Source organism: Papio anubis, chromosome 6 (genome assembly GCF_008728515.1).
Source record: "Papio anubis isolate 15944 chromosome 6, Panubis1.0, whole genome shotgun sequence".
NCBI lineage: Eukaryota > Metazoa > Chordata > Mammalia > Primates > Cercopithecidae > Papio > Papio anubis.
This window is the reverse complement of record NC_044981.1, coordinates 24,173,625-24,188,672: the sequence shown is the minus strand read 5'-3', so window position 1 is coordinate 24,188,672 and position 15,048 is coordinate 24,173,625. Positions and strand designations below refer to the sequence as shown.

The 15,048-nt window shown below is 37.9% G+C and overlaps 1 protein-coding gene across 5 annotated transcripts in view; it reads left to right on the top strand.

The window, feature by feature from the left end:
* Positions 1–14,831, top strand: part of DCDC2 (doublecortin domain containing 2) — a 188,493-nt gene extending 173,662 nt beyond the window's left edge. For 3 of the 5 annotated variants that reach the window (XM_009204502.4, XM_009204507.4, XM_009204506.4), the window contains 3 exons: positions 7,995–8,297; positions 8,925–9,017; positions 11,786–12,338. In XM_009204502.4, the coding sequence (XP_009202766.2) occupies positions 7,995–8,297; positions 8,925–9,017; positions 11,786–11,890 (501 nt within the window). In that variant the 3' untranslated portion in view covers positions 11,891–12,338. Of the gene's footprint in view, positions 1–7,994; positions 8,298–8,924; positions 9,039–11,785 lie in introns of all 5 variants that reach the window. The other 2 variants (XM_009204505.3, XM_003897117.5) reach the window with 2 other exon arrangements.
* The last annotated feature ends 217 nt before the right edge of the window (positions 14,832–15,048 follow it).

The window sequence follows — 15,048 nt, the reverse complement described above, 5'->3', positions numbered from 1 at the left end:
TCTTCTTGGCTTGGGACCCACCCTCATGACCTAATTTTAACTTAAATCGCCTCCAAATGCAGTTACTTTATGAGGTACTGGGGTTAAGACTTCGACATAAGAATTGGGAGGGAGGGCACAATTCAGCCCCCAAAAGTGAGAAGATGGGGTTTGTCTCTGATTTGATGCTGCTTAACAGATGGAAAGGATAATATTCAGGGAGCAGAGTCAGCTTTTCAAGTTTGAGTCTGTAAGAAACATGATCAGTGATGAGCAGAGTGGGGAGAAAAGCAGAGACATGGCTCCCAGCTCAGCGCAGCAGCCCCTCTGCCTCATTATCCATTGGTTATAGAGTAGAGGTTGGCCTTAGCCTGGCGCCTTGTTACCATGGTTACCAGTTTTTCAGCTACTGAGGACCACTGTTCTTCAATAAGAAGTTGTGTCTGTGTGCGCACGCATGTGCACGCAAGTATGTGTGTTTATGATGCTGATGAAAGATAGTTTCATCTACTGTCCATGTAACCCTTGGCAACTTGCTTTACATCTCTGGTTCAATTTCCCATTCTATACAGTGGAAATAATAATCACATCTGCCAACAGGTTGGGAAAATGAGAAACTGCACGTGAAATGTGAAAGTGCTCTAAGAAGTACAATATGCTACCAAAAATGTTTGGCGTTATTTATTACATCCGTAACTGGCTACTGCCAACGTGTCATTCCAATGGAAGATAGAGTCATTTGTGGCTTAAGTGCACATACTAATTTATGGAAATTATCCTTGTTTAATATCTCTTGTTTGTACATTCGTATTCCTTTTGCAAGTATTAATAGATAGCAGTTTGGAAACAACAAAAAGCTATTGGATGGTGAATTTGTTGTGAAAAATGGATGCCAAGGAACTTGGAAGCAAAGAATAAACATAACCGAGAGTGAGGATGATCAGTCCATGTGAATCAGACCCAACAGTCTTAATGGACTAAAAGTTCCCAGGGCTGGTGATAGCTCTGAGTTTGTGTGAGGGGTACCATATTCCTCTTCAGTAGTTTTGCTACAGCACAGTGAGAGAGGAGTAAAGGGGATGGAGGAAGGGTGCAACTTGTTCCCCCTTTGCCTCTTGTATTTCTTTTTTATCCTAAAGAATAGTTATGTAGAGGGAGTGCCCTTTTCCTTCTTTGCAGACTCTCACCATAGTATAGATTTTATCTGTGTGTGTGTGTGTATGGATGGGTGTAAAACCCAGTGTTCCTTCTGGGGATGATTTGATTGATGTATACACTGGAAACATCTTTAATAATTTAATGTCTGCTTCAAAGGAGATTACACCAAAAAGCACATTGCTTTTCATTTATTCATTACAGATCTGTCATAGCAGCATTATTTTTTTTGCCCTGAATTGTAGTGTCATTGTAATAATAAATTTTGTTCCAGACTCAGGATATTTTAAAGGTTTATAAGCCTTTTAACTAATGTTACCATCTTATTTAAATTGATCAAATTGGTATTTCAGCACCATAATCTTGCATTTCTTAAAGTTGAGCTAACCAGATGTGGCTTCATTTGATGACTACTAAAATAGCTGTGCTGGGAAAGTCTAATAGGAATAATGGGATGAAAGCGTAATGCTGCTTGTTAGTACTGGTGGTAATAATGACTACGAGACAGGGCCTGAATTTAGGGCCAGTTGTCTTCTTCCCTAAAAAGAAATTAGGGTATATACCAGCCCTTTGCATTAAAAGGAGAAAAAAATGTATATGTGTTTGGAAATTCTGGATAAAGAAAGAGGTAAGGCTGAGAAATATAAAACTAAAAAATAATATGTTATTATTTTGCAATTTTTAGGTATAAATTCAGATATCATGAGAGGAAAATAGACATTTTCTTACTTAGATGTGACTGCCTTAACATACTTCACCAAGCACTGGTAATATGTTCTCAGAGAGGTGAGGACCATATCCAGAATCCTAAGCAATTACAGTAAATTAGGAGTTTTTTGTTATTATTTTATTAAGAAATAGGGCAAGTTTAGGTACAGAAAGGATCAAAACCATTTCTAGGAGAGTGATTTATCATTACCCATTTTTCAGAGGTAACTTAAAAAGAAATCTGTTCTTGTTGGCCATTAGTACTGTAGTATTTCGGGAGTTTTGTGATGTACTGCTTCAGGTACTCTGCTAGACAATTCTAAGAATGTTTCCTTCCTAGATCACACCAAAAGTCAGTGATAGAAATGTCCAAAATATTTTGTTTTCAGGTCAGTAATTCCTTTTTTTTTTTTTTTGAGACAGAGTCTCGCTCTGTGGCCCAGGCTGGAGTGCAGTGGTGCAATCTCAGCTCACTGCAACCTCCACCTCCTGGGTTCAAGCAATTCTGCCTCCCCAAGTAGCTGGGATTACAGGCATGCACCACCAAGCCCAGCTAATTTTTTGTATTTTAGTATAGACGGGGTTTCATCATGTTGCCCCCAGGGTGGTCTTGAACTCCTGAGCTCAGGTAATCCTCCTGCCCCAGCCTCCAAAGTACTAGGATTACAAGCATGAGTCACCGTGCCCAGCCTCAGGTCAGTAATTCTTTAAACAGTAAAAGTAATGTTGCCTACTGCAGATCGCATATTTTCTGGCCATTGAAAGTACACGTTGAGTGTCCTTACAGTAGCAACTTGTTTGGTTATTAATTTGAGGAAAGCTACTAGGACTTTGGGACAAGACTGCCTTTGGTTTACACCTAGCTCTACCTGGTCACCTGCCCTGTGATGTGGGAAGTGTGATGCGATTTCTCATTTTCTCTGTTTGTTTAACAGGTATAAGAAACATAACGCATAGGGCTATTGTGAGAGTTGCATGAAATCTTGCGTGTGATGTTTGGCACAGAGCAGTGCTCAGCCTTTCCACTTCCATTTGCCCCTGCTTTCTCACCTTGTCCCTACTTGCAAACACTGTTGACACAGAGTTGTAGAAGTCTCTATGGCCAAACAACCCACCAGGAAGCACTCCTTTCCTGACACATGCCCCTAACTGCTTCTCGCCTCATGCCACATTGTAACGTGATTTGTTTACACATCCTTCCTGCCCACTGTGCTCTTCACTCTTTGATCTCAGAGACAGTGGTATTTATCTCTGAATGCTGGGAACGCTCAGTACTGCTTAACACAGATGGGTGCCCTTGGCCCAGTCACTGAAGTCATGAGGTCTGAGAGTCCATTACGTGTCCCTCAGAGTTCTACAATGACCACGTACGTCATCCTGCAGAGTCCACGGAAGGAAACTTGTCTCTGGGCCAAAGGTCCACAGGGCTTTTCCTGGCTTCTTCTGACTTGTTCATGGGGAGCTATCCACCGTGTTTTCTCTGAGCTGGTTTATTATACTTTCTTCCGCCTTGGAAGTCCCCTCTCTGTCTTAATGTCTTGGTAAAGGAAAACTCTAGACTTCCTGGTGTGGGCTCCTTTCCTGAACTCCCCAGAAGTCCTTGCTCTTTAGTGATGCAGAATGTAATCTTTGGCTCAGTACATTTCCTCTGCTCCATTTTATTTCTTTTCTTTTCTTTTTTTTATTTTTGAGATGGAGTCTCGCTCTGTCACCCAGGCTGGAGTGTAGTGGCACCATCTCAGCTCGCTGCAAGCTCTGCCTCCCGGGTTCACACCATTCTCCTGCCTCAGCCTCCCGAGTAGCTGGGACTACAGGCACCCACCACCACGCCTGGCTAATTTTTTGTATTTTTAGTAGAGATGGGGTTTCACCATGTTGGCCAGGATGGTCGCGATCTCCTGACCTTGTGATCCTCCCGCCTCGGCCTCCCAAAGTGCTGGGATTACAGGCGTGAGCCACCATGCCCGGCTCCATTTTATTTCTTTTTGTGGTAATGTACTCATAATGCAGTATTTACCATCTTAACCAGTTTTAAGTGTACATACAGTTCAGTGGTATGAAATACATTCATAATGTTGTGTAACCACCACCACCAATCAGCTCCAAGCCTCTTTTCGTCTTGCAAAACTGAAACTCCATACCCATTAAACAAGAACTCACCATTTCTCCCTCCCTCAACCTGGCAACCACCGTTCTACTCTCTGTCTCTGTGATTCTGACTATTCTATGTCCCTCATGCAGGTAGAATCGTACAGTATTTGTCTTTGTGTGTGACTGGCTTATTTCACTTAGCGTAATATCTCTATTTCACCCACTTTGTATCAGAATTTTCTTTCTTTGTAAGGCTGAATAATACTCCATTGTATGGATATACTACATTTTGATTATCCACTCATCTTTTGATGAACCCTTGGGTTACGTCCACATTTTAAGCTATTGTGAATAATTCTCCTATAAACTTGGGTGTACAAATATCTCTTCAAGTCCTTGCTTTCAGTTCTTTTGGGTATTTACCTAGATGTGGAGTGCTAGATCAGACTATAATTCTATTTTGAACTTTTTGAGGAGCCACCATACTGTTTTTCAGGTGGCTGTAACATTTTGCATCCCCACCAAAAATACCCAGGAGTTCCAATTTCTCCACATCCTTGTCAACACTTGTTTTCTTTCTTTTCTTTTCTTTTCTTTTTTTTTGTCATCATAATGGGTGTTAGGTAGTATCTTATTGCAGTTTTAATTTGTATTTCTCTAATTATTAGCAATGTTGAGGATATTTTCATGTGATTATTGGCCATTCATATATCTTCTTTGCAGAAATGTCTATTCAAGTACTTTGCACATTTTTGAATGAGACTTTTTGTTGAGTTTTAGGTGTTCTCTATATATCCTGGATATCAAGCCCTTATCAGATAAATGATTTGCAAATATTTCTTCACCTTCTGAGGGTTGCCTTTTTACTCTATCGGTATTGTCTTTTGATGTACAAAATTTTAAAATTTTTATGAAGTCCTATTTATTTTTTCTTTTGTTGCCTGTGTCTTTAGTGTCTTGTCTAAGAAACCACCACCAAATCCAAGGCCATAAAGCTTTTGCCCTATGTTACCTCTAAGAATTTTATAGTTTTTGGTTTTACATTTAGGTCTTTCATTCATTTGGAGTTATATTTTGTATATATATTAAATAAGGATGCAACTTCATTCTTTTGCATGTAGGTATCCAGTTTTCCAGCACAATTTGTTGAAAGACTGTCCTTTCCCTACTGAATGCTCTTGGCACCCATGTCTTTCTGGACTCTCTGTTCTCTTCCATTGGTCTATAGGTCTGTCTTAATTCCAAGACCATTCTGGTTTTGCAGTAAGCTTTGAAATAAAGAAGTGGGAATTCTCCAACTTTGTCCTTTTTCAAAATTGTTTTGGCCATTCAGGGTCCTTTGAGATTCCATATGAATTATAGGATGGGTTTTTCTATTTCTGCAAAAAATGACATTGTGATTTTGACAGGATGCATTGAATCTGTAGATCACTTTGGATAATATTGACCTCTTAACAATAGTAAGTATTGTAATACATTAACATGGGACATGTTTCCAGTTATTTATGTCTTTTAAATTTTCCTTTGGCAATGTTTTGTATTTTTCATTGCAAAAGTCTTTCATCTCATTGGCAAATTCCTAAGTATTTTATTCCTTTTGATGCTATTGTAAATGAAATTGTTTCTGTAATCTCCTTCCAGACTGTTCATTGTTAGTGTATAGAAATGCTAGTCATTTTCATGTGTGATGTATTCTCCTCCGTTCTGTTTTTATAATCACAATGCCTGTCTTTCCCTTGCCAAGCTGTCCTCTCCTTATCACTTCAAGTGTGTGTGTTTTAGTGCCTTGCTTAGCTTGTTCTCTTTGGGGAGAGGGTGAGACAGGTCTGGTGGGAAGATTGGAAATGTTATTCTCTTTGTTAGAGACTGGAGACTTTTCTCACTTTCAGTCATTTAGGTCACATACATTAAACACCAGAAACTTCTTACCAAGCATTGTGAGTTATGTTCATAAATCTTTTGCCTTTTAGCACCAGCTGACCGATCCATCCCCCTCTGGACCTGAGTTTCTGTCCAGCATTCTGCCTTTGGGAGGGACCCACCCTGACTACATGCTCAGGGACAGCTAGACTCTCCACTATTTGACCTTAAGCATCTGAATAAAATTTGAACAGCCTAGGCTCATGGTGTCTTTTAATCTGCATAATGACAAACACTGTTTTTTTTTTTTTTTCCAATATCTAGGAACAACTAGGTTTTTCCTTCACTTAAAAACTACACATTTGGTATCATATAATTAAATCTGAGACTTTATTTTTGACAGAAGATAAGAATTATTACCAGTTCCAACTCTTCTTCAAAATAATATGTGGAATTTTATTCTGAACTTTTAGTCTACTCCCCCTCATTTCCTTCCTTACTTCCAAAATGGAAAGCATTATGTTAACTTTTGTAATGATACAAAAGTTTGGTCAATTGTTTGGTCAGTTAGAAGAGATGGGCTTCTAGAGTTGGAAAGGGGGTCAGGGCTAATTGGGTTCCAAACTCTCATTTTACAGGGAAGGAGAATTAAGTGACCTGTCCAATGTCAGGTAGCTAGAAAGAGGCAATAATGAGATCTTAATGTCAAGTAAATCCTTCTACCCTACCATTAAAAAAAAAAAAAAAAAAATCCTGTTATTTTATTGATAGCATTGAAGAAATACGGTGGCTCCAGGAAAGAATGTATTGTAACAACTGGGAAGGGATTTCCATGTTTTTTAGGATCTGTGATGTGCCAGAAACTATGACACTTTATATGAACTTTTCTCATTTAATCTCTGTGGAAGTTTTGTTACATTTCCATTTTACAAATAGGGAGTCTGAAACTCACTAAAATTAGGTAGCAGCCATGAAGAGCCTGGCCAGGACTTGAACCTGGGTTTTTCTCCAAAGTCTTGGCTCTGAAAGTTGGCCTCCTGTTCCCTACTGCTTTTTTTTTTTTTTTTTTTTTTTTTGAGATGGAGTGTCACTCTTTCACCAGGCTGGAGTGCAGTAGAGCGATCTCCACTCACTGCAAGCTCCACCTCCCAGGTTCAAGGGATTCTCCTGCCTCAGTCTCCCAAGTAGCTGGGACTACAGGTGCCCGCCACCACGCCTGGCTAATTTTTTGTATTTTTAGTAGAGATGGGGTTTCACTGGGTTAACCAGGATGATCTCGATTTCCTGACCGGATCCACCTGCCTCGGCCTCTCAAAGTGCTGGCATTACAGGCGTGAGCCATTGCACCCGGCCTCCTCTTCCCTCTTGAAGCAGATTTATGTGTATCAAAATAACAGTAGAACAGTAAAATGCTTGATTAAGGTTTATAAAATACCCACCACCATGCCCGGGTAATTTTTTGCCTTTTTAGTAGAGACAGGGTTTCACCGTGTTAGCCAGAATGGTCTCGATTTCCTGACCTCGTGATCAGCCCACCTTGGCCTCCCAAAGTGCTAGGATTACAGGCGTGAGCCACTGCGCCCGGCCCCCAGACCCCAGCATTTATTATTCTTATAGAGAGGATGTATAGTTTCTTGACCTTGGATCTTCAGGAAAATCAATTATTGTATTTAGAGATAAGCTGTAAGTTTCCTTAGGCATTATGGGGAAAGCTATCTACATTCCACATCAGAAAACATGAATTCACAGCCTGTGCCATTGCCCTCATCCTTAGCCCTGAGGATGATAATTTCTCCTCCTTTGGGCCAGGCACCTCACTAGACACTGGCCAAGGACCTTGCGGTTTGGCTTTCTATCTTCCATGGGGGTTACAAGCACTGGTTTTGGAGTCACAGGCTTAGTTCAAACTCTGGCTCTTTCTATGGGATCTTGGGCTCTCCCTGTTTAGTTTTTCTCATCTGCAAAATGGGAATGATCCCAATGTCAAAGGATTGTTGTGAGGATTAAATGAGGGAATACTTGTAACATGTGGCATGTGGTAGGTACTCAGTAAACGTAAGCGCATTCTATACTGTAAAATACTATGCGAATGTAAGAATGTTTTACTTGACTGTAATGTAAGTATTACATTACTATGATGTTCAGTGGAAATTTTCTGTTATGCTTCTTACTTTTATCCGTTATTCCTTTTGATCCATCAGAGGCCAGCAGAAATAGTAGACGAGGAAGAAGATGGAGAGAAAGCAAACAAGGATGCAGAACAGAAAGAAGACTTTTCAGGAATGAATGGTGACCTTGAAGAGGAAGGAGGTAGGGAGGCTACAGATGTCCCTGAGCAAGTCAAGGAGATTCTGGATCACAGTGAGGAGCAGGCAGGCCCTGCTCGTGTAAATGGAGGCACCGATGAGGAAAATGGTGAGGAGCTGGACCAGGTTAATAATGAGCTTCAGCCGTCCCTAGATGAGGAAAGAAAGTCTCAAGGAGCTGGCAGTGGACAAGATGAGGTATTTCTATTGCTTTTCCTTACTTATGTGAATGCATGAATACATGTGTGTGTACATGTGTGCATTTAGAGAATTAACCAAGTGTTTAGGACTTGTATTGAAACCGCTTATGGTTGAGTAGGAAAGATTCAATACCATTTAATCACTTTCTTTACTAGTTATTTCAACCATTTAACAACTGCTGCCATTGACCTATCCGGCAGTCCATATGTCTGCCCTTCTGCTATTCATACATTTAGCCATTCATCCATCTATCTATCCACCTCCTGCCTCATTTTACAAGAAAATGTGCAGAGCCTTCTAAGAACATACATAATCATAGAATGAAATATAAAAACGTAAAACTAAGACCAGAGAAGGTAGAAAGTAGAAAAGAATATCAAGATCAGTGAGACCTAGACATGAAATAAAGAATGCTCTCTATTATGAGTGACTTCTTTGATCTCTAGAAGTACTGAAGTCTACTTTGCTTAGTCTACTTTAAATAGATTAATCGAATTAAGCATTCAGCACATCAGACACTTGGTAATATATAGTTCTATTTATTATACAGAGAGGATAAAGAAATATGTGGTGAAAATAAAGGAACAGAAAAAGTAATATGTGGTAAAACCTCTCTCTTCCTAGCCTGTGCTTCCACGTCTGACCCTGGAGCTGGATACTCATCATTCCCGGCATTCTTCCATGGGACAGTATGACCCCGTTACTGCCAGGCTCAAGTTGAGTCTCATAGCATAAGAGGCAGGATGTTCTCCATAACATTCTCACCATCTACTTATCCCATCCCTTCCTGTCTATCCATCAGATCAAGGTCCACCTCCCTCAAGGCTGTAGCCGCTGAAGTGGGCCTTGGTCTACTCATTCCTAATACCCACTATGATGAATGAGGTCTACTTGATTATTTATTATTGATGCATCTGATTTATCTTGCTTAGGGAGAGCAAGTTTAGCAGTGGCAAAATGCAAAATGTTTTGGTGGCCAGGTTTCAATAACAGTACAAAGTTATCTGTAATCTACTATATGGCATATTCAAAATGTTCTTAACATCTAAATGAAAATGCTCAGTATGTCTCTCATTTTATCTTTTTTCTAGGTGAGATAATCACAGTCCTATTCTATAAGAAATTCCCCATATGTAGTTATACATAGTCCTCCGTGTCATTTATATGGCCACTGTAATAGTAGGTTTCCTACAACTCTTTGTTGTAGTAGCTTTTGATGAAAGCTTACAAAATGAAATCAAAGTGTAATTCTATGTGGGACTAGATAGTAAGATCCAAGCATGATTTTTTCCAGTGGTCTAGCTTAATTCAACATATGACATAAATAGATTTTACAGAAATGAATGGATTGCTGTCCTTCCGTCTTCCATAAATATAACTTTAAAAAATAATCCTGTAATTTGCAATGATGTGGATAAACCTGGAGGATATTATGTTAAGTGAAATTAGCCAACCAAAGAAAGACAAATACCATATGATCTCACTTATATGTGTAATCTAAAAAAAGTTAAACTCATAGAAGTCAAAGCTAGAATGGTGGTTACCAGGGACTGAGTATGGGGTTGGAGAGATGTAGGCCCAATGATACAAAATTTCTGTTAGAAAGGAGGAATAAGTTCAAGAGATCTATTGTATAACAAGGTGTCTAAAGTTACTAACAATGTATTGTATACTTGAAAATCACTAAGAGAGTAGATTTGAAGTGTTCTCACCACAAAAGATGATAAGTACAAGAGGTAAAGTGTATGTTAATTAACTCCATTAAGCCATTCCACAATGGATACATATTTCAAAACATTTCGTACACTATAAACATACAATTTTTATTTGCCAATTATGATAAATAATTTTTAAAGGGGAAAAATAGGCTTTTGATAGCAATTGGGCATCTGTCAAGATCAAGGTTACATAGTTTGGCAATGGCCTGTGGTATGTAATGAGGGTGAATCTAAATTCTTGGGAATTCAAATAAGGAAGTGCATAGTTTGTCATTTTTTTGAGACAAGGTCTAATTAGGGACTTGTTTTTTTGAGACAAGGTCTCACCCTGTTACCCAGGCTGGAGTTCAATGGCATGATCACAGCTCACTGCAGCTTTGACCTCCCGGGCTCAAGTGATCCTCCCACTTCATCCTCCTGTGATAGCTGGTACCACAGGTGCCACCATGCCAGGCTATTTTTATTTTATTTTTTAAATATGGAGGACGTCTCCCTATGTTGCACAGGCTGGGTTTGAACTCCTGGGCTCAAGGGATCCTCTTGCCTTGACCTCTCAAAGTGATGAGATTACAGGCATGCACCACCACGCCCAGTCTAATTAGGGATTAGTAACAGAGCAGTGACTCACAAAGAGATTTAATCTTATTTGACTCATCTCTTTCTTGTAACAGTGATATATTTTATCTTGTTCTCCCTAACATATTAGTATAGGTATATTTTAAGCATACCAAAATACATGAAAAACCAAATTTGTGTGAATTATAAGTTAAAAAATTAATAATTAACTTTTACAGAAGGACTGTCTACTAATAAAATGACTGGAAATTCTGTTCACCGTGTAACATTTTGTTCCATGTAACAATTCTTGTACAAAGCAAGGTATGATTGTAGGAAAACAGCAGGAAATACAGAGAATTTACAAGAAACAATTGACATTTATTGAGATTGAACTTGTACTATATTCAAGATACCATTTGAGACATTTCACAAAGGAACAATGTGAAATCAGACACAGCACCAGTAATACATATATATTATTTCTTTTTCAAAAAATCAATCATGGCCTGTGTGGTTTGGGGAACCTGGAACTACTCTGTCCCCCAGACTGGGTGCCCTTGTTGGGGCTGTGGAGCCTCTAGGATTTCACAGAGCAGAATTTGCAATCCAGCTAGTTCTAATCTTGCCTACTTAGTTTTCGGTGTAGTCGGGGAAAGATGAGTTGTACATGAGACAATATCATTATGAACAGGAGAAACCCAAGTGGCAGGAGCAATAGTTGCTGTTGGAGAAATGCTGCCTCCACGTTTTGATTTTCTGTCTTGTTCTTATCTACTTGATACTTGATGGTGCTTGGTACCATATTCACAATGAATTTGTGAATTCTAGGAGGAAACTAAAATTAGGAGAATGTCTCTGAATTCTTTCTTGGTTTATCTCTGAAAATGCTAAACTGAAAAGTATAAATATATTAAAAGCTCAAAGAGAAATAAAGAAAAAATGAGAAAAATAAAGCCTACAGCATACAAAATGAGTCAGTGCCTTTAAAGCACTAGTAGATTATGGACCCCAAAAGGACTTTTGTACAGCTGTTGAAAAAACAGTATGTCCACTGGGTAATGATAGACAAAAAAAGGGAACCCAAGGAACTCTTTTCAGTTAAATAGTTACATAATTAAATAGACTCTTGAGTAATTTTTTCTTTATAAATGTCATTACCTTTGTGAACCAAACACCTAAATACCCTTGTTTTGATCTATTTTCTTCCAGGCTGATTTAGACCCTCAAAGACCACCAAGGCCAGAAGTAAAAATTACTAGTCCAGAAGAAAATGAAAACAACAAACAAAGCAAGGACTATGCTGCCGTGGCATAGAAGATTTTTAAAAGGAGAGTATATGGATCACAAGAAAAATGAAGGGTTATAAAACTTGAAAGAGAAACACATAGTCATTTCTGAATATAATGTGACACCATGGTCGAATACTACCTACTGAATTTTAACATTAGAAGCACAGTGGAAAGACCAGATAACTTTAAATGGCTACTAAAGGATAATTACTTATTTTATTGCATGTGTTTTAAAAAGTCATATAGAAATATTAAATAAGAGGGACAGAGTAGAATTTGCACTGTAAGACAATTTGCCACTTGTATTTGTAAAGGATGAAAAATAGGATCGCTCTTATTGTACGCTTTATTATAAATTTAGAAGGCAGTTTATTCTAAAGAATTTTTGTCTAGGAAGGCATAGAATTTTAAAGAACTGGTAATAGGAAAGCATGTACTATTTTCTTAAAGCAATAAACTCTTGAATAAACAAATTGCGATTTACTTTCAGACATAATTTGGAGACGGCAACAGATCAAAATGTGTCCATGATTTGTTAACGTGCCTTTCTTCCTCCTTAGCCAAAATCCACCTTACAAAGACAGTGTGAGGTGTTCATTTTGGTGGGAGGAAACATTGGTTCAGAGTGTTAGTGACTAGTATTGCCATGCCCTTCCTTCAGTGCTTTCAGGCTTGCATGCTTGTGGCTGCAATGGTGCACACTCAGGAAGGAATTGTAAAGGAGCACCCGGTTATATTATAAAGCCTGGATGTATGGTTTGCAGATAATGGAAATCCTATGGATTTTCACTGATCCAGTCTATCTTTACCAATAATATGGCTCACTTCTCTCTCATGTTATTAAATTAGAGAACCTGATATTGGCTATTCCAAAGATTAAATTATTTTCAAATAGTTTTTAACAAAAATAAAACAGTGTATTAGGAAGAAAAAAGTAGACTATATGAAGAGTTTGTGACTACTCAATTTAACTTGTTTTTTGTCTTATTTCTATTAGAACTGTTTTACTATATTTTTGCCCTAGGGATATCAGCAAATATTTACTTTTCCTAGCATGATATATTTAGAATTTCAAGCAAATTTCTTTATAATTAGAAGGCATCTGATAGAAATTGTTGAGAAAAACTTTAGAAGTTACTATAATGAAACCAATGCCTGAAGCACAACTTTGTGGACTGATTAAATTGATTTATAGTTGCCTTGTGAGGTATACATGGGGAAAACATAAAAATAATTTCATTCTTTTTTTGAATTCTTAAGAGATGTTCTTCCATAAATATAGAAATAATATATTTTTCTTAAAGGATATATTTTTAATGATGTGGAAGTTGTAAGCTTGAAATTTTAACTTCCAGTGCTTTTCTAAAATTCATAATTATAAGTTTAAAAGATTTTTTTCTCTTCCAGGTTTCATTTGGAATAAAGAGTTGGCAGTTATATAAGTACTTTATAATACTATAGAAAATAGATGTGTTTTTTCTTAACACAATTTTAGTATTTTCCACAGATCAGAAGTGTAAACAGAGATGATAATGTAACAGTATTTGGAAGAGATAATGACACAAGGATATAGTGATCTGGGAGCATGAATTATAAACAGGGTACTATGTTTCTGGTATAAAATCTAAATTGTGCTTTCTACTAGCCTTTTTCAAATGGGATGATATAAAGTGCTGTGGGCTATAAGCAACAATCTTGGGTTGCTAGGCGAATAGACCAATTGGTCGTTATTATTATTATTATTTGAGATGAAATCTGGCTCTTGTCGCCCAGGTTGGGTGCAGTGGCACGATCTCGGCTTATCGCAACCTCTGCCTCCCCAGTTCAAGTGCCTGAGCCTCCCGAGTAGCTGGGATTACAGGCGTCCACCACCACGCCCGGCTAGTTTTTGTATTTTTAGTAGAGACGGGTGTTTCACCATGTTGACCAGGCTGGTCTCAAACTCCTGACCTCAGGTGATCTACCTGCCTCAGCCCCCAAAAATGCTGGGATTACAGGCTTGAGCCACCGCACCCAGCCCCAATTGGTCTTTTAGTATTACATATGTACACTATTACTGGGTCTGGAGTTAATGATTTCAAATAGTTTATTAAAATAACTGATTAAATGTAAGAAATTATAGCTAATTATCAAGGTGATTCTCTTTACTTCAATAGAGAGTTTCTCTTTCTCTTTTCCTCCTTTAATAAAAATATATTTTTTTCTTGTCCTTTTATTCGTTATATTATGAAGCTTAGGTTTTAGGAAATTCCTTGAGCGTCATTTTAATGATGCACAACGTTGATATTTTACACGAATAATAACGTTTGGTATTTTAAATATACTTCAAGGAGGTAGTCGGCCACAATAACTGCACCAAAAAAACTTAAAAATGGGGACATATTCATCCCTTGTGTGTGTATATTTTACCACCTGTTGACAAGATACAATTGTGACCTATTTTGAGGGGACGAATAACAACTTATCACTTTAAGACACTTTGCAAACATGTTACTAAAAAAAGGTGCCTACCCAAGGAAAAAATCATTCACTGGAAATTAAAATTGTGGATGTCACTTCAGAGATGACTTTAACATAAATGCTAAAAGTTCATTCACCTCGCAAATGTGGCAGTTTTATCTGTGGGGAATGGTGGTCTGTGTAGCAGACTAGCTCCCCAAATTAAATGAAACTCATTGACAGACCTGGGACCATTTATGTGAGTGGACAGATAAGATCTTGGTTAGACTTCATGTACTGTTTTCTAGAGAGGGTGCTATGGAAAACTTATGATGCTTTTATGTGATAACCAATATAATGCTTTAAGGTGTTAATTCTTTGTGATGCTATATACATAGTTTTTATAGTTTTATGAAACTACTTTGTTAAACTTATCTGGATTTTAAGACACTTGTAAACAAATGATTAGTAAAATTGGGGCATTAAGAATTTTACAGAGCAAATAAAGAAGATTTTGACAAAAGTCATTTTGAGGCTAAGGATGTTTTACCTGGGTTAGCTTCTGTTAAAATAGCTATTGAGTGCCCATTGACCTATAGTTATAAAATATGATACTATGACCATAAAATAACTTTTTACTTGTTATTCTTCTCTATGACCTTAGGATGACATTTTTTTTTCTATGCCTTTTTGGGGAATATTAGGATACCACACTCATAGGAAAAATGTGATGCTACCATGCCT